This window comes from Thermobia domestica, unplaced genomic scaffold, assembly GCF_964235325.1.
Source record: "Thermobia domestica unplaced genomic scaffold, izTheDome1.hap1.1 HAP1_SCAFFOLD_686, whole genome shotgun sequence".
Lineage (NCBI taxonomy): Eukaryota > Metazoa > Arthropoda > Insecta > Zygentoma > Lepismatidae > Thermobia > Thermobia domestica.
In genome coordinates, this window is record NW_027656396.1 from 7,286 (window position 1) to 31,595 (window position 24,310).

At 30.6% G+C, this 24,310-nt stretch overlaps 1 protein-coding gene across 1 annotated transcript in view; it reads right to left on the bottom strand.

Moving 5' to 3' along the window:
- Nucleotides 1-2,056: 2,056 nt before the first annotated feature.
- LOC145677193 (pancreatic lipase-related protein 2-like) overlaps nucleotides 2,057-24,310 on the bottom strand; it is an 81,570-nt gene continuing 59,316 nt past the window's right edge. The window contains exons 3-11 of the mRNA XM_081747810.1: nucleotides 22,999-23,112; nucleotides 18,926-19,072; nucleotides 16,390-16,510; nucleotides 15,751-15,867; nucleotides 14,554-14,676; nucleotides 12,253-12,516; nucleotides 9,664-9,796; nucleotides 6,287-6,478; nucleotides 2,057-5,517 (exon numbers count right to left, since the gene is read on the bottom strand). Coding sequence (XP_081603936.1) covers nucleotides 5,370-5,517; nucleotides 6,287-6,478; nucleotides 9,664-9,796; nucleotides 12,253-12,516; nucleotides 14,554-14,676; nucleotides 15,751-15,867; nucleotides 16,390-16,510; nucleotides 18,926-19,072; nucleotides 22,999-23,112 — 1,359 coding nt within the window. The 3' untranslated portion in view covers nucleotides 2,057-5,369. The remainder of the gene's footprint in view (nucleotides 5,518-6,286; nucleotides 6,479-9,663; nucleotides 9,797-12,252; nucleotides 12,517-14,553; nucleotides 14,677-15,750; nucleotides 15,868-16,389; nucleotides 16,511-18,925; nucleotides 19,073-22,998; nucleotides 23,113-24,310) is intronic.

Below are 24,310 nucleotides of genomic sequence, written 5' to 3' on the forward strand. Positions count from 1 at the left end.
CATTTTTTTTAAGTAAATTCATTGCAAAATTCATATTATATATATATATATATGTGTATGTATGTATGTATATAAAGATATTCCTCAATAGGACTTCCAATCTATGCTAAGCATGGAAGGTCATGTCAAACGGCTATTTTGAAGTCGACATGAAGTCTGTCCAGTGGCGGATCTAGCCCAGGGCGGGGGGCCTAGGACCCCAGTTTTTTAAGTGACAGAAATAATTGAAGCTATTATTTATATATTTTTGAAAGTTTATAGTAAAGTAATGATATACCATAATAGTCTGGGTTCTGGGTGCCCCCCCCCCTCAGTTTTCTCCTTCTAGATCCGCCACTGAGTCTGCCAACATCAGAGCAAAAAGGTCGTGAATAGTGAGGAATATTTATACGAGGTATGTTCACAGTGTCCAAAGATTACCATTTCTACCATTAACTCATTATTCAAACCGGTATTAGTAGTAGTAGTAATCGAGAAGAAATGTATTTCTATCACTTCCAGTTTCAACATTGACCTCCGTAGAGCAAAGTCCGTAATTAGTTAGCAAGAAACTGCCTTTTTTGATATGGATTTATTGTCTCAAGCATAGGTTCCATATATTCCTTTATCCCTCTATTTAAAACGGAATTACCATTTCTACTTTTCAATATTGAACTCTACACAAATTGTACGAAATACTAAGAAGCTATTTTTAATATGGATTTAGTCTCAAGAATAGGCCGTCTCGATTCTACAATATTGAATCCATAACCTACAATGTGAACCCCTGGGCTAGAATTATACACACATTAAACTAGAATTAACGTAGGTGTTCGGAACAGTCCCAAAGTTATGAGTCGAATGATAGCAGATATTATGGACATAGGTATAGACATTTAAAAGTTGAACATGCGCGAAATTTGACCAAAAGTGATACTGAAAATACTAACCTAGGAGCAGAACGAAATTTGAAAGTAGGTACGTCGAAAGTGGCATAATGGAACATTTGTAACCGAAACAAGACTTGCTAGACGGAATTGCGACTGGGAATGAGAATTGGATTTTCCAGTACGAGCTAGAAACAAAATGCAGCTAATATTACTGAAGTACTCGCAAAAGAAAAGGGGAAAAATGAAATCTTTGAGTTTTACTTTCCACGGTTATGCCAAAGAAAAAGGAATACATGAACAAATCACGTGAAGATAATTTTCAGTGTGTTCATTGACCTGGTGGTACCCATTTACGCCATTGATTTAGCATTATTATCTGCAGATTTTGGTGAATCTAATAACGTGCGTAAGGACAACAATCCACACATTGTGTCAGAACAATGAGCGAATTGTGTATCACGACAATGCTTCATAGTACAATGTTCGTGAAGCAGTTTCTAACCATCCACTTTATTCTCCGGATTTAACGTCCTGTGATTTTTTTCCTTTCTTTTTCCGAAAGTGTAATCGGCATCAATACAACTCATTTTTGGACTGTGAAAGAGGTAAAAAGTGGAAACGGTGATGGTATTTAACAAGGTGATAACTGAAGAAATCCTTTCTGATACTTCAAACAATGGAAAATTCGTATGGCACGGCGTGGCGGCTCACGAAAGTCACATCGGCAAAAATTGAAGTGAAAGTCACATCGGTAACTTTTGAACTAAGGGAAGACAATTTAACTAATGTACTGATTTCCGTATACAGGATCAACATTAGGTAAGTTTTCTTTCCTTAGTATCTAGTGATTAAAGTTTAATATTTAAAGATGTGACTTCCCTCATGAGCCGCCAAAGAGGAGGGGATATGAAAATGAAATTTTTAACTTGATGTCCCACAATTATGTCCTTTAGGCTAAGGAAGACAGATAATTAATCAAGGTAACCGTTTATGAAAGAATGGTAGAATACCAATGAGGGAAGAAAGAAAAAAAAAACATGGACACGATGTTGCCACCATGAGGGAGGGGATCACAGTTAATGTAAGCTCGTGATAATAAATCAAACATTCCCCCCCCAAAAAAAAAAAAAATCCAGACGTGAAACTACCATAAGGATTATTTTTCTGCATAAATAAAAGTGAAAAAGAATAATGTATACAAACAATTTTATTACAATAAATAACTATACAAAATTTACAAAATATTTATAATTTTGATAAATGCGTAATAATGTTTTTCTTACTGCTCTATGTGCTAAACAAAAACAAATGCAACATTACGTACGATTATCTACAAGAGTTAATTAGCACCTACTTTCGCGTACTAAATTAATAATTTTAACAACAAAAATTACATTATATACAATGTATACATACATACATACATACATACATACATACATACAATACAAACAAGCAAACAAACACATTTTGTATAAAATAATAATTTGTTTCATAAGCCTAATAAGCAAAATTGTATTAAAGGTTAATATAAAACAAATTTACCTACATTTACTTACGTTTCAGTTATAAATATTTGTAACATACAGTAGAAAAAATATTAGAGAGACTCATTCTTTATGATATAAAGACTAATTATTAACTGGGAAAAAAGTTCATATTTTATATTATATATATATATATATATATATATATATATATATATATATATATATATATATATATATATATATATATATATATATATATATATATATGCCACCAAATTTTGATATTTTCAAGTATAGTATATATGATATGATATGCAGTTCACTTGAACTTTTGGCCTGATTTTAATTTCAACCACAGTTTGAGAAACGCTGATGATAATAGATCTAAGTATTTCTACTTTTATTTTACTCAATACATCGGATAAAAAGTGACTCCAATGATCTCATAATAAACAATATGTGAATTAAAAAGTTATCTTTTATTGACTACTGCGTTATAGCGAATATTTCGAAGGTAAAAACGTAATCCATCTTCCAAAATGATGTAATTTAGTGTCAACACTGTTGAAGAAATCGTTGTAGCATTAAATTTTAAAAATCTGTACCTATAAAAGCATTCTTTATGTTCACTCTAAAACTAATCTTGTTATATAAAGTTGGTTTTAAAATTATCACTTCTATCGATTATGAAAACGAAATTTGAAAAAAAAAAATATAATAGCGTGTGGATTATTATTTATTTTGTATTCAACGGTTGTTTTTCTAAAACATGATAATAATGACTGTTTTAACAAAGTTGCCTTTCTAATCAACATTGGTTCTAGAATATTATAGTTTTCTCATAAGAGATCTGTTAAAAATTCTAATGACACAACGAATTATTCAACAATGTGTATGATAGTTTTCACTGAGAATGAAAGCAATTAATAACTACTTTGAAATTTTATCAGTAAAATAATTGTATTCATGAATGAAAAAAAATTACCTTCTGGTTCAAAAATATCTATGTGAAAGCTAAATTTTACATCAAGAATCTTTCTCTTAGGTTTGCAGCATATAAAATTAATTTTTTTTAGTTCCTTTGAATTAGTTCTCACACAAAAAATGCAATTAATGTTGTTATTTTTGCATTAAAACTAAATTAACAAATATTAAATCCTGATAAGGCAAAATGTTTCACATACATACACGCACATATATACTAGAAATGCTTACTTCAATAAATAAATTATACACACATACACATCAAGTTACAACATTCACACAATAACATTGAATATAAATGCATTCATGTGCATCTTAAACTGTAAGCTATAGCATAGCCTAGTTGTAACATGAGAAGTTCATAAGAGGAACTTTTTTTCAGGCAGAAACTTCTATAATATTAGATGCATTTTACAATTATACGAATTATTTTTTAATGAAAGTTTATTTCGTTTGTGTCAAGTGTTATTTTAAAATCTAGAGCGATAGTTATCAATGTTCGGACTATTATGTATAGGTTAGATGAAAATGCACCTGCTAATACTGAATAATTTAACATTCATTGTATGTTTGAAAGATTTTCCTTTAATGGTTCTTCTCAGTAACTAGATTATCACACTATGGCGGAACATATACATTTCTTTTAAATAACTAATCAAGCATTTCTTCGGAATTCTTACTTTCCATCTGTAGTTCCTGATGATTATGAAGATTACGTCATGTTCAGTTTTCATGTAAAATATATTTGAACTTTTTTCAGCTATCTTTTAATTATATAATTATTAAATTTAATGGCCGTGTCCTTTTGCTTATACAAGCTTCACCAGCTCTTGTTCTGCGAGCCATATCCTGGCTTTTTTATTAACTAGAACAATCTTGAAACATATACATGTTCTAAAGCTTTGAAACTATAATATAAAATCCCTATCGTTATACTAAGAATTTTTCTATTTTATCTTGATAATTTCAATGCGAAGATTATTCTATACATGAAACAATCAACAAAAGAAATAAATTGCACTGAACATATTTACCTCGTTTTAACAGCTACATATAGAACAATTATATAAATTATATTTTATAATGTTTTTTCTTTGCACATTATATAATATTTGCTCTAATTTGGCCATAAGTATAAAAATATTTGATACACAGAATTCAATAATCAAACTTTTCTAGACCACCTAGAAATTGAGAATATTCTATCGCTTGGTGTACGCAGAACAAACATTCAGATTTAAGAATCCCTGGAAGTATCATTTTCCCAAACGATGAAAAGCCATTTTTGATTAAAGGAAAAATTGAAATATTGGCTTTAATGTTGTACCGTAATAACAATAATGACTTAACCTATCAAAGGTTACAGTAATTCATGTTCTGGAAATTTCTACTGTCTTCTCTGAACAATGAATTGATTGAATATTAAAGCATACGTAACATTGGTAAATGCAGTCCTACCAGACAGAAGCAGAATTCTACCTAACAGTGAACAACTAAACTACAACAACTTCTACACTAAACTAAGCATAACAAAGCAAGGAACGTGAACTCTACAAAATCCACTGGACTCGTGATCCATGAAAAGCTATTTCAGATCTTTTGTTAAAGAGCTTGTAGCTTCAAATTTCTAACGAAACGTACTCACAGAATGATCACCACGATCTTCTAAACTCTCTGGACCGGTCTATCTATACTCATACTAAAAGCAAATTGTCTGTGTAACTAAACTGGATTAACAAAAGAGATAGATGAACTATCTAGACTACGAAAGTCGCGAAATAGACCCAAATGTCTATGTTCTAAAAGTAAGTATCTGACTCAATATGTACTTACTTGGGAAAAAAAGATAAAGCATTTGATCTAATGATTATGTACACAGACTAGGATTTCATTTGCTGACGCAAGTGTGTGAAATGTTTACTACTCATTCAGTAGCTTAGAGTTACTTTCATCTCTAACATCAGCTGCTGCTTCTTGGTTTTGCTTGATTCCACTGCAGCCAAAGGTTAAAAGTGAACAATTGAACTTAATCGACAGGTTTTCCATTAGTATCTAGGTCATTCCATCCACTAACTTCATGAGGTTTTGCTGGAAGAACTACACAACTCTGTTTCATGGTTAAGAAGTGTCCAACTTTTGATAACAGAGCACGGTCATCGGCACAGAAGGTTATTCTGGAAAGGTACAAAAAAATTATTTGTATTTCTTTGAATGCAAAATGCTTGCTTGAATCAAAGTATGAGAAAAATCTTGCTAAAAATTTAATTTACTGCATTAGGTTATGCACCATATGGTTTAAATAGATTAACTAGTACAAAAGTTGAGCTTAATTACCTGTGAATCATTGATTACAACAATATGCGTATTAATTTCTATTTTATAACGTTAATAATAGTATAAGAAAGTATATTATAGTAATAGAAGTGGTATAAGAAAACAGCTTGGATCAATTATCTATCATTCAAAACTATTGCTTCTTTTAAATCTGTCGATTTGTAATAGAAATGGCGTAGGAAAATAACATGTAATAAAATCCAAAATTACTGGTTTTTAAAAGTATTAAATCTGACTACAGATTGTACGGAAATTATACTTTACAACACTTACTTTTTAAGAATAGAAATCAATCCGTAATGTATAAATAATAGATTATACAAATGTGGTCAAAGACAACTTTAGTCTACATAGACAAGAAAGATGCTATAGATAACAGTCTATAGAAATGTGACTAGTGTTTTAATATTAAACATCAAGTAATAGAAATCTCATAATACAATATAATATAGCAAATGTATCATCTAAGACTGTTGCTTTTGCAAACTATTAAATCTGACTACTGATTTTTTTTTTAAACTATGTGAGTTCAACTTAACAAAACAATAATTAATTGTAAGTTGTACCAAAATGATATTTTGCAGTTAAGTATCATTATACAGTACTTACTTTTCCTCAAGTTCAAGGTTTTCAACAGTGACGTAGCTAAGATGAATCCTTGGCACAGTTAATATTCTCCACGAAAGAGGATTTAACATGGAGGAAGAATATTCCCAGTCGATCAGAATTTTGTTCAACCGACCTACATATTCACCAGGAATAACCATTGTGTACTTCTTTCCTGGTTCAAAATAAATTTCCCTGTAAAATAATATATGAATTAATTATACAAAGTAATATACGCATAAACATAAATGAAAGTTATACATGAATGAAAGTGATTATGTTAATTCATACTTTTTGAACCACGCGATTGATCGCGACGAAATTTTCAACATAGATGAGGTTCGGGCCTGGAATGGTTTCTATTATTTCATTTTGACGGTGCAACTTGGAGGAGGGAGGAGATATTTAAAAATGATCAAAAGTGACCGATATTAGAGTAGAATCCATAGTTTTCGGCGTCGCTGAGACTAACAGTGACACTTCCGATACCGTGTAAGTTTAAATTCAGCCCTTTATATGAAAAATGAAACATATTCTCACCATGCGAAGAACGGATATTCTGCTAGTGTTTCATATATTCAAAAGTGTGTTACATCTAAGAACTTCTTAGCTAGGACTCTGAAAATTTGTGCGGAAAATAGCATGTCTGAATAGTCCAATGTACTGTATTCTATGAATCATTGTTACTCGGAAAATTCGAATATTGGAATAAAATTATTACTCGAATAAACATATAACTGTTCGAATATTTGTTTCAAAAATAATTCGAATCAATAGCATTTGTTCAAATATTTGAATTATTGTTCTAATAATTAATCTAATAACAAACGTTTGTTTAAAGTTACTCTAAATATGAATACTTGTTCAAATAATTATTTTAATAGAACAATTGAGATTAATTTTACAACAGTATTACGAAGTAAGTAACTCTAAAAAGCTTTAGAAAAAACGCGCCTCTTAAAATAATATATGACAATCTTAAGAAGACAGTGTCATAGTGTTGCTAGCTCTCCTGAGAAGTTGCGCGGGCATGGTCAATTTCTTTTAAATGGAAAATTGGAAACTATTTCATTTGAATTGTGTATGTTAAATTCAATATGGAAAAGATCTATAAAGGTCTTAAACATGTGAATTAATCATTTAAATGTCTAAACACTACCAGTAACAGTTAACGACTATAGATATATATTGTTGATAACACAAAAATCAAGAATTAGGGTGTGCCAAGTCCCACCTGGGAGCTACAAAATAAACTTACAGTCATTGGCATTCAAATCGCTGGTAGAGTGAAGGAAGTTTATTATTCAAGTCACGAAATTTGAAATTAAATGAAATATGACACAGTCATGCCCTTTAGGCTAAAGAAGACGGAAAGAGAAAGAAGATTAAAAATGGATGAATGGAAATGTCAGAGGAAATGAAATAACCCCGAGAAAACTCACGGACGATACTATCCGCCTTAAGACTCAAGTAGTAATATTAACACCAAGTTCTTGGAGTGATAGTTTTACAGTAAAAACTTTACAGGAGGTAAGGGAAACTCTTCCAATAATTGGGAAACTTCTGCAAACTAAGTAAGAAACTATACTGATGATACCTTTACACGGTATTCCAAGTTCAAACAAATTTTGTACATTTGAAATATTCGAACAAGTTATCCGAAGAAGCTAATAAGGATTACTTAGATAACTGTTTACAGAATTAATCCAATAACTGATTAGCAATTTTTAATTAGAATAAATTATTTAAGAAAACAAATAGTGAAGCCTACTTCAATAATAACTGAATAACTAAAATCATTCCAATAAAATTAAATATAATAATAAGCAATCATTCCAGTCAGAGCCGAATTTAGGTTTGATGAGCCCCTAAGCTATTGAAGGTAATCGGGCCTTTTTATATGTCCGACTGTTCTTTGTCAACTGACATTTTAGGAAAAAGGCTATCAGAAGGGAACGCCATTACTTATATCATAGAAGCACACTGTTGCTGTATGCACATTTTATTTATTTTTGATCTTACTTTCGGAAATGTGTATCCAGTTTATTTTTTCTCTTAAATTTTTGGAGCCCCCGAGAGAGTATAGCATGTTTAGCTTATACGTAAATCCGGCACTGATTCCAGTAATTTACTCATCTATTAATGATTCAAATAATTAAATTACTAGTGTTTTTAAATAATTAACTAACTAACAACTGTTGAAAAAAATATGCGAAATCTTAATCATTGTTGAAATAATTAATCGAATAAGTAACAATTGTTGAAATAATTAGTCGAATAAGTAACAATTGTTGAAATAATTAGTCGAATAAGTAACAATTGTTGAAATAATTAGTCGAATAAGTAACAATTGTTGAAATAATTAGTCGAATAAGTAACAATTGTTGAAATAATTAGTCGAATAAGTAACAATTGCTAAAATAATTAACTGAATAACCAACTAATAAAATGATTAAGAAGTATTCAAACTAATCAAATAACAAATATCCACAAAAAAATAATATAATTAAATAACTAAATTTTAAAATACTGAATAACTTGCAAATATTCAAATGACTGTTCAACAACGATTAAGTTGTTTCATTTCTTTTCGCCTGTTACTCGTGTTATGATAACGAATATGCAAATTACTTCAACAATTCGCTGCATTATATTTCTTAAAACGTTGATTTTAAACGTTTCATTTACTGCTGTAATTTAAGGTATTTAAAAGAATTTAATTAATTATTGGTATATCCCAAAATATATTTATTTCATAAAAAAAAAAAGTCATAATATGAATTATAGACCAACAGAATACTTTATCAACTAATTTTGAAATAATAATTTGATTTTTTAATAACACTACTGATTGTATGCTTTCAAGCCTTAAGAGGCCTCATCCCGGCGAAATTGAAATACTGCTAATTTTACAGTAATTATGTGATATCTTCAAATAGATAAAAGATAATTGAAATGTGGAACAAGAGCACCCTAGACAATATTATTTTGCGTGAGGTACCGTTATCCAAGTCACCTAGTGGCTTTCCTTTTTCAGCCGTTTAGAAACGCGAAAATAAATACCGATTCTCAAAATGGTTCGAAATCGAAAGCAGATAAGTGAGTCGTGATAACGGTATCTCATGTAAAATGATATTTTCTAGGACGCTCTTGTTCCACATTTCGATTATCTTTTATCTATTTGAAGATATCACACAATTACTGTAAAATTGGCGGTATTTTAATTTCGCCGGGAGGAGGCCTCTTAAAAAAACAAGCATACCGGAGCACACTACTTACTGCAGACACAAATATTACTTGTTGTATTATCTATTGTCAAATGCTTAGAAAACCTTACCTTTATGACTTTCAACACAGGTAATTAATCAAACTATATTTACCTGTAGTTAAGTTTTATTCTCGAAGTGTGCCCTTCTTCACCATATAGAACAACATAGAACACTCCCATGTCTCCTCCATGTGCTACACTTTGTTTGGAATTGGAAATCAATATCGTTACTCTATAGTGATACCCTAAAATAGAAATACCAAAATTATTCAATACTTTAAAATGTTTTAGTTTATTTAATTTATTACCTAGTAAATTAGCAAATTATTCTACTGGTTGGTTAGAAAAATTAACTTATGTATTTGAAACGCAAAATACTTTATAAATGTGTGCATAAAGACTATTTTAAACTATTACCAAACCATGAGTGAAAAATAATTCAATTCAAACATCAAGATTTTATCAAATATATATTCTCGATGATCGTGAAATTACCAAATGTATTAATAAAAACTGAATTATAACAACGTATAATCTCCAAAAATTAGCAGTGACTCTCTTGCGCCTACGTATAGGGGCGCAACCACGGCAGGGGTTCACCGAGTTCGAAATCTCCCAAACTTCTTAATTCTTTTTAAATAATATACTTGTGTTCTGTCTGCATCAGAGGTGCACTCATGGGGACCACCCGGTTCGGAATTTCGATTTCCGATTTTATACCCATCCCAACAAAAATTTCTGGGTGCGCGCCTCGCTAGGTACATTTGCTGTGGAAGACCCGATAAGAGCTCAAGTGGTCAAGATCAAACGTTAAATTGTAGGCTTACGTCTTGTATAATATATCTTCGAGAAACCAAATCAAATAAATTTGAATAATTTGTAAAGAAACTAAAAACTTACAAAAAGATATACTAAGAAATGATTTTTCCCCAATACTATAGACATGTAAGCAATGCAGGCTTAGTATCGACTATGTAAGAATGATTAAGAATTTTCAACAATTTTATTTCGCATTTAAGTTACGTAATATTAAGTGAACAGAAATATTAAAGAAGTACATTTCACCATTACATTTAGGTCAAATTCTTTTCCGAAATTCTTTATCAGATTTGAATTTTGTTGTATATTTTTTGGAAGTACGTATAACTCTCTCCTTCAAACTTCCCGTATCTTATATTCCAGAATGCACTAAATCCTAATACGAGTGCCTAGAGGAAAGCCCAAGAAGATAGGAAACCAATATAAAGTACAATCTTACGGAGGTGTGTAATTAGTGTTGCCTATGAGACTAAATTTGGGGTTACCTCATCTGGAAAGGGTAAAGTTAAAATGTTAACTCATCTCTAAAAGCATACTATTTGTTTCTATTGCAAGAGATCTATCTTGTCCCTATGGGTAACATTATGTCCAGAGTTGACTGGTTTAGCACAATAAAAATCAATGGAGAAATTTTGTTTTGTTTGATAAATTATTGTTGACTCTTGTTAGCTGACGTCACACTTGACTGAACCCCCATGACGTGACAAACTTAGGTTAGGTAAGAATTAACTAAAAAATAAAATTTGTTACCGTTGCAGGTGTTGACTGGTAAAAAAAATTATAAAAAAGAAGAGATTCTTAAAGGGTTGATGGCAAGATAAAAATGTGTTGCATCAAGTCTAAACTTATAATGCTTTTGAATACTCCTTAGTATCCGGATACTATCAGGATACACTTTTAGTACTGATTTTAAACTCATCCTCCCTTTAATAAGTAATATGATGAAAGCCCAGCCCAAGGCTTGTTCTAACTATTTCTGAAATTCATTTTAAACGGTACAGCCGTTTTCCCGTGATAAACTAAACACGATTTTTTCGATTTGAATGACGGGGAAAGACTTATACAATTCCCTCCCCCTTTAAAAACGTATTTTCAAAACGCTGGAACACGTACTGCATAATTTTACTGCAGTTAATAGTTTACATATCTCCACCTTAAGCTAATCCTTACATTGGGCTTTTTAAAAGAAATTATTCTTTTCCCTGTTAGGAACGGAATTTTTCAAAACGTTGAAACAAGTATTCCGTTACTTTTAATTAAAGAGTTTGCTACCGAATTTCAAACCTCCAATTTAATCGAATCTATACATTTGGCATTTTCTGAATAAACAATGGGAAATTTGAATATTATAAAAGCTGTCTCTCCTTTCCTGATTAGATGCGGAATTTTCAAAATCTCTGAAACAAGTGTTTAGCTATTTTTAATGGAAAATTTATATACGAATTTTATTTTCTTAACTTCAATGATTTGTAAGATTGTCTATACTTGATGAAAAGTGACCCTTTAGTAACCTTTCCCCGTTTAGAACATGTGTTTCCAGACATCCTTATCTCTTGCTTTCGTGACAACTTAAACTATCGAAATTGCATATTTTTTTACCTATAATACTATGACGTGGGCGATGATGAGTTAGTCACTTCTACCCTTTTCTATAATAGTTCTATAGGTAGATAATGGTGTAAACCTACGCCTGATAAATTTTGGAAACTTCATGAATACATGACAAATGTAAAATGATATATACATTTCAAGTACATGTATAGAAAGTATATTAATAAAAATTCATATCTTTTCATATTTTAGAGTTTTGAGTTTCATAATTTCTTATTTTTTCTTCATATTTTACCTCCCTCTAGTTATAAATGAAAAGAAGAAAACTTACTGCAAAATGGTTTAACTCCTCCAGTCATTAAGAACATTGTGATAAATTGTCTCTTTGGACGAACTCCAAACATGAAGTCAGGAGCATGGTAGCCGAATCTCGTGCAAGACATTCCAAGTGCTGGATTACATGCAAAACACTTTCCTTCTTTAAATTTAGTCCATCCAGAACATTCCACCGCCTGGAATGGGCAGTGAGTGTTAATGGATTCTATGTAGAACTCGTACGCCCGTACATGGTTGCATCCCAAAAACCTTCGGATTCCTGGAAAAATAATAGAAGTGAACTAAGGATAAACCATGTGTACTTAGGACTTAGCTATTTAATAAGTTGTTTATTGACTTTCATATTGGATATTTGCTTTTATACAGCATAGTTACTTTAAATGCAGGTAAATTCTAAGATATAATTTTACCTATATCTGTTGCATAATTATTTTAGTTTTTGATTTGTAATACATATTTAAGTAGAAATGTAAAATTGAATTGATATACTCTACATGTAAAATTCTCTTTACAAATTATTGATACCAAAATAATTAAACTTTAGAAGATTATAATACAATATTTTAAAAGTATCTTATAATAATAATAATAATAATAATAATAATAATAATAATAATAATAATAATAATAATAATAATAATAATAATAATAATAATACAGATATAGATTACTTGAGATTGTGTCCAGTTTCGAGTTTTAACAGTTAAAACCATTTCATATAAAATGCAAGTATTAATACATTATCATTAGTTAATATATCAATATATAGGGTGCTTCTTGAATAGCATCCGACGTCTAGTTTGAGATGAGGCATACATAATGCAGTGCACTTTCAACTAAATAGGGCAACTCCCATCCCACTGACTTTCCGATGAGTTTTGGATGACAAACATTTAGTTTGAGATAGATTGGTAGCAGATGACCCATTTGTTAGTATCCAAGGTTTACAGATTTTACACCCTTGCACTCTGTTTCGGAAGATGAAGCTCAAAAGCTTTTAAAAAATGTATGGTTTAAAAAGAAAATTCGAATAGTTATTCAGGAAGTTTACAATTAAATTGGTGTACATGGAATTCTGGAATTTAGGAACAGTTGCAAGTCTACAGAAGTCACTGGAGCAGTGTTCGAGATCAATAGTAACAGTTATATACGTTATTGTAAAACGTTGTACTTAAACTTTAATTTTTAACAAGTTATTTCATGTTAATACATCAAACTTTGCGAGGAACTTTAAAGAACTGTATAATCTGATGAATGCCAAATTTTACGGGTTGCAAGTTACAAATATCTACACATTTTAATATGCAATATAAGGTTTTCAATACTATTACAGCTATACTTACAATATATCCCACTGTCAACTTTCAAATCACTTTAGTGCATAATATCACATACTGATGATAACTAAGAAAGCAGTTTTTCTTTAAACCTGAATCAAATGAACATACACTTTACACACTAGGAAACAAGTTCAGCCATTCTAAAATTCTGTTACTAGGAGATATCCACAAACAATTTGTTGAAATAATGCTGTATTTGTTGTATGCAATAATAGCGGTTTAATATTTACTTAAGAAATATCTTATTTTTAAGTGCAAATCTAAATTTATGAGGAACCAAACAAATAAAATTTTACGAGAAAGAATATTTTAAAATTGAGTTTATCTTAAATTCTTTTGTAACATTTTCATCACTTTATATTCTTACTACTAATTTATTTTGCATATTGTAAGCATCTGTATTCTCTATCCAAACAGTAATTTGTATTAGTGTTGTCAGCATTATTCGAAGAATTAATAGAATATTCTTTGTTATAATAAATGCTTAATCAATTTTTCTAATGAATAATGGTTTTAAAACCTACTATTGATTCCAATAATTACTAATGTATTTGGATTAGTCGTTTAAATAGCTATTTTGTTACAACATTTAAATAATGATATTCAAAATATTATTTGACCATTCGACCGTAGAACTACTCGAATGTTAACGGTACTAATTGTACAGTACATCCCAATCTATTATAATATATGCAAATTCGGAAAGACATATATAAGATTTCAAGATGAGATAATAAATGTCATACAGTGAGTCAAATTATGAGGTTCAGCTATTATGAAGCGTAATAAATTTATGTAATTTCGGTATGAGAATAAGGATAGGTATTTCCCCGATTTGCTTACGAAATAGAAATTCTGCACTCCTTCAAAGAGTATATATTAGTGTGTCCTTTCATTGTATCATTAAGCTAATGTTAATCACAAAACTACGGATATGACAAAGAAGGCACTCTTACCACTAACAATGCTGCCTCTTTCTTTGTTAATAGAATCCATTACTCCGTTTCCACATCCTGGTTGTACTATTCCACCATTAGGATAAAAATCTAAATGCCCTAAAGGTTGATCCAATCCTAAACCTACAAATAAAGAAAAGTAGTACTGAGTACTTATTACAAACACACATAAATTACTAAAATATACTGTGTAATACGTGTACTTTTAAGATTTATTACAAACAATAAGTCTTAAAAGTACACGTCCTCTATGTTAACTGTACAATATTTTGGAAGTAAATATTGTCTGGCAAGTAGAGTATCCCCATTTACATTAAATGAAATGAAATCTCTTAGTTTTACATCCCACGGTTATGCCGTGTGGGCTAAAGGAGACCGTGATGATGAAAAATGAATGACGATAACATGAAGAAAGTGGGAGGAAATGGGAGAACCCCCCAAAATACCCATGCACATGGTGTTTGTCCCCCACAAAGTTCACTTGGCGCGAGCTGGGATCGAACATGAACCTCACGCACCAGAAGTGAACGCTCTACTATTTGAGCCACAGTGGTCCCATCCCCATTATAATATGATAGTCTTGCATTTAAATTATTAAAATTAGGAGGTAGATATTCAAAATTGATAGTAATACGTAACGCAAGCACTATCATATGAGCACTAATTAGTAATATTGTATATAGAACATGTCTGAAGATTAATAGTAATGATACTTTGAAAGAAAATTGATAGTAACATCACAGGAAAAAAGAACACAAAATGGGCAATGCTGAACGAAAATCTAACAACACAAAATGTAGAATTTCTTCCTATAGGCTAACGTTTAACGAAAATTGTTTACTACGAATAGTTCAGTAATGTGTACGTAAGTGTCAAAAAATAACTTGGACTATCTAACTTAAAATTAAGCAGTCATTAAAAGTCGTAATTTATGTTTTTCCTTCAATTTTGGGTTCAACCAAAATAACTTCCTTCAGTGTGCATTATTAAGTAATACTTATAAAAGTTCATAGTATGTTCTTGTAACCGAAGAAAGTATATTTTTGTTATATCATTAAGCAATGTTGCAGTGTATCTATTTTAATCCAACTGTAACATGCATGCTTCATAAGTGTATTTGCTCAATTTCTGGAAATTCTATTATTATAATTCACATTTATTACAAATAATAATGGATATAGTTACAATTACACCTACCTCCACTAATAAATGGTCCTGCATCCGTGTGTACTACATCTACAAACATGGCGTCCGAAGGATCAAGACGTACTACAGGGTCAGTGTTCCCAAAATGTGGTTCGGCGGGGTCCATGCCTAAATTAAACAAAACAAAAAAAAGAAGAAGAAGCAAAATACATTTGTTAATACTAAGTGCAAAATTTCACTTCAGAATTCAAATATAACGTGTCTTATTTTATTTACAATAGATAAAACTTTGTGACTCAGATTACCAGGAACTTTAGTCTCACTCGAAAACTAGTTCTATTTGAGAGTTTAACATAATTTCCTGCTATTTTTACTTTTTAGTGTCACCTTAACAGTAGAAATGCATAAAATATTATATTTTTTTTTTGAAAATATTTGTCTACCTGACAAAATTCTTATCTAATACTAGGAATAAGCCACATATCCAGTATAACATTTCAGAAAAGTATAAACCACAACTGAATAGAAACAGATCCCGAAGTTGTAAAGTACGGTAAATCCCAAACATTTCGTCATGTTATGTTTTCTAACTTCAGCACAAAAAGTTTCTTTCAATAAACACACGTAAACTGAAATTTGTATTTATTTCCTTTTTATCCCTTGTCTATGCTAAATTTATTCCCTGTTTACCTGTAATTCGTCCAAGTCTTAGGCCAAAGTCCTTCAGACGTTGTCCAGCATAGGCAGCAAGGTGTGAGCCTAAGCTATGGCCAATGATGTGACAGGATTCAGGGTTCACTCCAACCTCGTCCTGTGGATTGCATATATTAATTTATTATAAATCTGATTCTAATAACAGGTCTTATCATATATGTCAAAATCATTTTCATAAGGAACAATACAGAGGTAACAAATCCACAGGTAACAAAATAATTGGAAGGTATAAATATTATTTGTTTACGAAGTAATGAATGAAGAATCCAGGAGAAGAAAATGCTAAGCTTTCACAAAATTTACAGGAAGGAAAACTATGAATGATAATCAATTTGCATCCATTGTGTAAATATGTTTCTTCTTTGAATATGTAAGAAATATCAGCTTATTCACTTATATCTTTAACTGTTCCAAGGTCTCATGAATTGCAGTGACAAAAATATAAAGGCTAAAAAGAATCTTCAACTGGACCATTCATATAGTAAATGGCACTTTTAGAGTCCTCCAAGGCATCTCGTGTAAAACAAATTCACTGCTATTTATACTGATGAAAGATTTATCACCAATTACGAATTACGGCATTCTTTCGTTCCATTGGTTCGAAACGAAAACGTTGATCTGATTTATGTAAAAAATCATGCTACTAATCAACGAAAACTTTACAGGGACAGTATCTCGTATTTTAATCTTATATTATATGTATTCCTATATTCCAAGTTTTAGCAGAATATTTTTGTACTAATTCTTTCCTTAGATGAACTGATTTTCGCGTGTTTGAACGCCTTGGCACAAATTTCTATTTTACGCATTAAAAAGGCCCACATTAAGGAATTTGTGCATAGTCTGGGAATATTAACGTGCCCGTTTCATGGTACAAGTTCATAATACACGATTGCAGGTTCCTTAAGGTAATTCTTAGATCAGAACGAAGTTGAAGACATTTAGTTTTTCTTTATAACACACTTTTTTCTGTTTCATAATTGTTATCTTCTATTTTTTTTAAATGTAATATTACCTGTAACTGTTTTTTTTTAGCGTAACTTCTTCGTCCGTTTACTATTGATAATAATAGTGACAAGCTGAGCTTCCGATAATAAATAATATATATGGTTAGTTAGCGAAGTGTCTTCGGCGTGGACGACTCGGGCTAGATTCCTATTGATTTACTCCAGGCTTATAATCCAGACTTTTATTTAAACCTTTCACACCGGATTTAACTTAAGAATCTTCATGCCGGCGAAATTAAAATACCGCTAATTTTACAGTAATTATGTGATATCTTCAAATAGATAAAAGAGAATTGAAATATGGAACAAGAGCGCCCTAGACAATATTATTTTGCATGAGGTACCGTTATCACAAGTCACCTAGTGGCTTTCAGTTTTCAGCTGTTTAGAAACGCGAAAATAAATGTCGATTTTCAAAATGGCTCGAAATCGAAAGCAGATAAGTGAGTCGTGATAAAGACTTCTCATGTAAAATAATATTGTCTAGGGCGCTCTTGTTCCACATTTCGATTATCTTTTATCTATTTGAAGATATCACATAATTACTGTAAAATTAGCGGTATTTTAATTTCGCCGGGATGAAGACTTAAATCATTAAAAGGAATATTTCTGTATTTCGGATAATCAAAAAAGGAATTGTCAGATGGTAAGTTATTTAATTAATAGTACAATCTATTATCCTATATCTTCAATTAAAACATTTAATTATAAAATCAGAAATAACACGCTATATTACATGTCCATTGGGGCAGAAAGGGTTTTAACGGTTACAAAATTTTTATCACTTAACCCAGTGATTCTCAACCTTTTTTGACTGGCAACACACTATTTGAATGTCCGGGACATCGCGACACATTTGTTTGATATGTTTATAAAATAATAATATAATAGTGAAACCACTTAGTTTCTATAAGACTCTATATAGCACTGAACATTATTGCTACCGCTAGAGGTGTTGACTGGTAGAGTCTGTCTAGATTTTAACTAATTATTATTATTAAATTTTTCATGGTTTTTAATTCTAAAATTTCGCGATACACCAGTGTGTTACAACACATCGGTTGAGAACCACTGATTTAACCCACTAATTTATATAAGGAATTCTTTTTTTTTTTTTTGCCCTTCCTTCCTTAAAATGAATCAGCATTATATACAAATTTAATTTTTACTTAAATTTGATTACCTAGGTATAAAAATACTAAACTTATATTCGTTCGAGTATAATAAAAATTAATTTTAACGAAATGAGGAACACTTAAATAAATTTGAAGAAAGAAAAACAGTAAAATCAAACTATTAACATTCCAGCTCATTTGAAATAAAAGAGAAAAATAATTCCCCGTATAAATGAATAGGTTAAAAAAAAACAAAAAGGTAAATGTATTCAGCAGTTTTTAAGAAACACATAGAACTTAATTATTATTCAATCTCCATGAAACATTCATTCATATGTCGCAGGACACCAGAAACACGTAGGTCAAAAAAAAAAAAAACAATTTACTTACCATCAACATTTTAATTAAGTGCCCAGTCATTACTCCAATCAGTCTGATATTTGCCACAGCCTGAGTGTACGGAGGGCCTGATCCTCCAACCCAATCGATTACAACTACATTCAAATCATCGTAGATCAGAAGCTCTTTCTTCATTCTCTGTAAAAGAAAAAATCCAGTAAAAGTTTTAATATTTTATTTATTTATTTATTTATTTATTTATGTACAGCGTTCGGCAGATAAAATTTAACTGTTTTCCACATATTTCTTATAATAATAATAATAATAATAATAATAATAATAATAATAATAATAATAATAATGCGGCACAGGAAAAGAATATGGAAGTGATGGAGATGAGAATGAAAGTGTGTGTTAGGGATGCACACGAGACGAGACGAGACAGAATTTTCCTGATAAAATTCGAGTTGAGACAGCTTTTCCTATAAATATACATTCTTTCCATATACATATGTTTAAAAAGACATTTTATTCTAATTATACTGAACGTATTTGCTTGTTGAGAAATATGTCTTCGGTCAGCTGAAGGAAAATCATTTTAAAATGATTCAAACCTATGTCATTTACTATCATTAACGTGGTTTGTTTACTTTGCTTTTTGAACATTTCACTTCGTGTAATTGTATTATTACAGTCAGTGAATAAAGTTTCTAAGCATTATTCTGGTTTGTAGTTTCAAAAGTTATATAAAGTCTTTTATATTATTATTATTATTATTATTATTATTATTATTATTATTATTATTATTATTATTGTTCAGTGTATTACAGTCCATGCAAGCCGTTTAGCTTAGATGTTTTCTAATTTTCAAAGAGATATTTTTTATTTAGTTTTATTATTTTAATGATATTTTAAGAAAGTTATCATCAAGAAGGGTCACTATGTAGTTCAGAAGTAATTATCCAGATCTATAATGTTTTATTTGTAATCAGTATTATTGAACATGCACTTTTAACTTTCTACAAAAAAAATCTTAAAACTTGTTCACATTATCCATGCTACCTGTCAAAAACGACTATGTTGAATATTTTTTGTTAAATCTTTTATTTCTACTTATATAATGACGACAAAAGTTTAAAAATAATACATAATATGTGTTGGGGTATGATGAATTACCATAGTGAGCAGACGATTCTAAGTGTTTGTTAGCAGTCTTAGTAATTTATCTTAGTAATTTATTGGCAATAAATACTTCAGGATGGCCGTTATAGACAGGTCTTCCTAAATGATATTGCATCCTAGGCTTCAGATTAAGACAAAATTTCGCAAATCCAAACCCTGAGAGGAGAATGGAAGGTTTCTTGTTCACCAAATTTCCGAAACTATTGAGTGCATAGCCATAAAATTGTGTTATTCACTTGCATTATATATCGAAGAGTTGGAATGTAGGGAGGGAAAGAGATGAAAAATACTGCCCGCGGTAACGCGCCAGTGTAATACATAATGTGTGATATAATATAACCTGACGATATAAATAGAAGTGGAACTTTTCACAAGGAGAATGGTTTAGCACACATACGCAGTCATCGGTTCGGTGTTCAGTTCAGTTCTGTCTTCGTTAGTATGAACGTGAGACGTAGAATACTACATTCCGATTCAAATATTTGAATTGCATGGATATAACAAAAATACAAAATTGTTCGTATTATCCTAATCTTTTCTACAAATACATAGATATATTTACACTTGATTTACTCGTATTTTTCCCTAAACATTGTTTCTACAGACTGACATTTTCATCTACAGGTAATATTGATGCCTGTAATTTACATCAAATATTAGCTTAGGTGTCACATTGCTAGATCTGCGCGCTCTATTAGGAAATGAGATTTAGGAAATGGGAATTGAGAACTACGGTATTGTGCTAAATTCACGAATACTTACAGCACATATAGATTATCATGTAATCACTGTTTGAAAGAATGTTTGCGTGCAAAGTGGCTACAGAGGTGACGCTGTAAATTAGGGCCAGATTAATAAAATCATTTCTCTCGAAAGCTAGTTATTAACTAAAATTTTATTGTATTTGCTTCCATTACGATTTTTATTAACAGTACTCATTCTTAATAATATTAGAGCAGGACCATCCATAAATGTCCCAGCACCCCAACAAATGTCAGGGGACCGGATCTTTGGGGTGGCGTCGGAAAAGTATCTTTCTATTTAAGTTTTCTTAATTCAATTGTGACTTTTCCAAGTTTGGAGGGCCCCTCACAGAAAATTTGACTTAGACTTCATTATGGTTGTCCCGATATAAGCCAATCAAAATACTACCACCACCTCTCGGTTTATCGATCATAACTGTTTTCTGAGAGCGCTGGTTCTGCTCAAAAGTTTTAAGATATGGCTAATGCTACATGAAACGACGAAATCTTTTGCTCCAAAATAAGTGTGCAGGGGAGGACGCCGAGGTTTCTTCTGTAGTGACTCATGTCACTTAGATATTATGTTGATTATCTGCACTGTTAGGCGTAGTTTCACAATAAACTTACATGCTCATGTTGCAGGTTTTTTGCTGCGGACTGTACAATACGTAATGAGAATAGACAAAGAAAAATGTGACTTTTTGAAGTATTTCACAATTTACCGCGAAGACTAACGTTAGCTCTGTATGTATTTTTCATAATTTTTGTCATCCTTTTCCAAAAGTAATAAAACGAATCACGAATTTCGTGACCTGAAAGGCCCAAAGCCATCAGATCCGTAATCTAGTCTGACCCAAATATCTCCGTGCCATCAACTGTTCCCTAGGAACTACCTAGGTGCACTCATGTCCAAAATTATTGTCGCATGTCTATAAATATGTTATTGTAGGAATATAATTTGATAATGAATTCACCCGGTATTTCTTATAATGTTAGTATGTGTATAATTAGCAAAGACATGTATGTGGCAAATTTCATGTCAAAAGAGTAGTAAATAAGAACAATAAAACGAAAATAAAACTTTTTGTCTATTTAGCAACATTTTATTTTACTCATTCTAATTTTCGTATATATAATTCTTTTCCTATGAAATTTACCACAAATATACATTTCCCGATTATACACATGGTGTCAGTATTAAAAGTGCCCTGCAAAATCATCATCAAATTATATTCTTACAAGAAGACAGTTATAGATATGCGACAATCATTTTGGACATGAGTGTACATCCTCATAGTGAAAGAATATTGACTTAACACTGCTCAGAAGGGAGATCATTTAATAGGATAAAACACAAAAGCATAATACATTGATATCGTTATAGTGAAGTTATTAAAGTACAGGATCTGGATTAAAATTTTAAAACTATTGTTTTATTATCAGAGATAAACGTGTGAGCAAAATTAGCTTACGCTCCTTTGCTCGTTTCTCACGCCTCCCACCAGGTTGATGATAACTACTTGTGATCTAAATAGTGTTAATTATATCACTAACTTATAATGGATTACCAAGAAAGTATAAAGGATATTATTAAAAATCAATAGAATTATTTTTTAAAAAATAAACACTTTTAGAATAAATGTATTGAACATAATCTTTAAAAATAAAAGACGTAAGGGACAAAGATATTTACATAAAAATATTTAAAATATTACACGATAGAAATACTCGTTCCCTTAAAGTAAGCTAGTGCTCCTTGGGACGTGTAATTTTCGTTCTTAACCTTTCAAATCTTCAATACCAACCAATATAACGCAGGACTAATAAATTCCCTTTGGTAAAATACATGAATATGGAAAATCATTATTACCGATTTAATTGTAAATAATGTTAAAAAGATTTAAAATATAGGAAATTCGTTACTAATTTCTTTTGGATATTCTGGTTCTCTTTTCATATTTGCTATCTATATGTAACTGCTTATATTTAAATTAAGTTTTATTTACAGCATCCATGAATTGGCACTTATTATTGAATGAGCGTATACTTTAATATTTTATAAAATTGGAGGACGAATGTACTAATGTAGTTTATTGCATTTTCTTTTTCTTTAGTAAAGTTCTTTAATAATGTAAATTTGAAAACATTCCAGATAAGATTTAAAAATATTACGTACTTAATGAATTTGAATCAACTTACATGAATCCATTTTTTGTTCCCAGTTTCCAGATAGCCATGAGTGATGAACACAACGGGTTGTTGTGGGTTCAGATCGCTCCGGAAGATGGAACTAGGGTTATTTAACAACAGAAGCTGTAAAGATAAATCAAAACGGTTTCAACTATTTTATCCTCAAATAAGTAATTATGAACTTATGTAGTAAGCTTTTCGATTTAGTTACAGCATTTTCAATATTAAATTTCGATCTAGTTACGTGAATAATTTACGAAGTTAAAAGATATTTAAAAAAAGTTTTACACTGTTCAGATGTAAAAATGTCATTGAAAATTCACTATGGAATTCTTTTGTAACAATGACATAGAACTTTTTTAAAGCTATGTAATAGCAAACAATAATGTTTTTGAACATGAATATTGTTAAGATTAGTATTAATGCAGAATCAGTGATTGAATTGGAAGATGGTATTGCTGGTATGTCCAAAAATCAAACCATCTATTAAAAAAATTAAAAATAACCTGTACTATATTGAAGCATACCTAAGACATACGAGCATACCAGTGGTATTTATTCCCAAGTCAACCACTGAGCACAATGGGCCAACTTCCTATAATATTGAAAAAACAAATTGGTGCACTAAGCGTATCATGGGGGTTACTTTTTGCAGGAATATGTAGCAATTTATATATCGTTTTGGAATATATTCAAAGGAAATCAGTTAACAAATGAGTAATTTCTGGCTTTACTTAAAATTTTAGTCATTACCTTAACCTAGCTCAAACTAACTAAAATTTGTATTTTCGATTATACACTCACTTAATCTAAGCTATAATAATAATATAAAAATTGGACTCATGTTACGCTAGGGTTCCGAGACGTACCAGTTTAACTGAATTGTCCCGTATTTACATAATCGATCTATTCTCCTGTCCCGATGGAATTGTTCGGGACCCCCCAAATGTCCCGGATTCTCTCCAGAACCCAGGTTAATATCATTCGTACGATATACAGTATATTGCTTGCATTAGTCGTCAATACTCAACTAACAGAAATAATTTACTCTGTCACCGATTTGTGGTGAGTATTAATATATTATTTAATTTTGATACGTCAGCAAAAAGCATGTGAATAATTATGAATACATTGTAAATTTTCATACACTCTTCCAGTTGTTTAGTCTGAAAATAAAGGAGCCCAATGCTAAATTAGTACTCATGCAGATTAGAAAAGGGCTTCGAAATCTTGATCATTTTTACAAAAATCGGTACCACCATTTTCCAATTATCTTTAGCGAATTTATTATTATTATTATTATTATTATTATTATTATTAT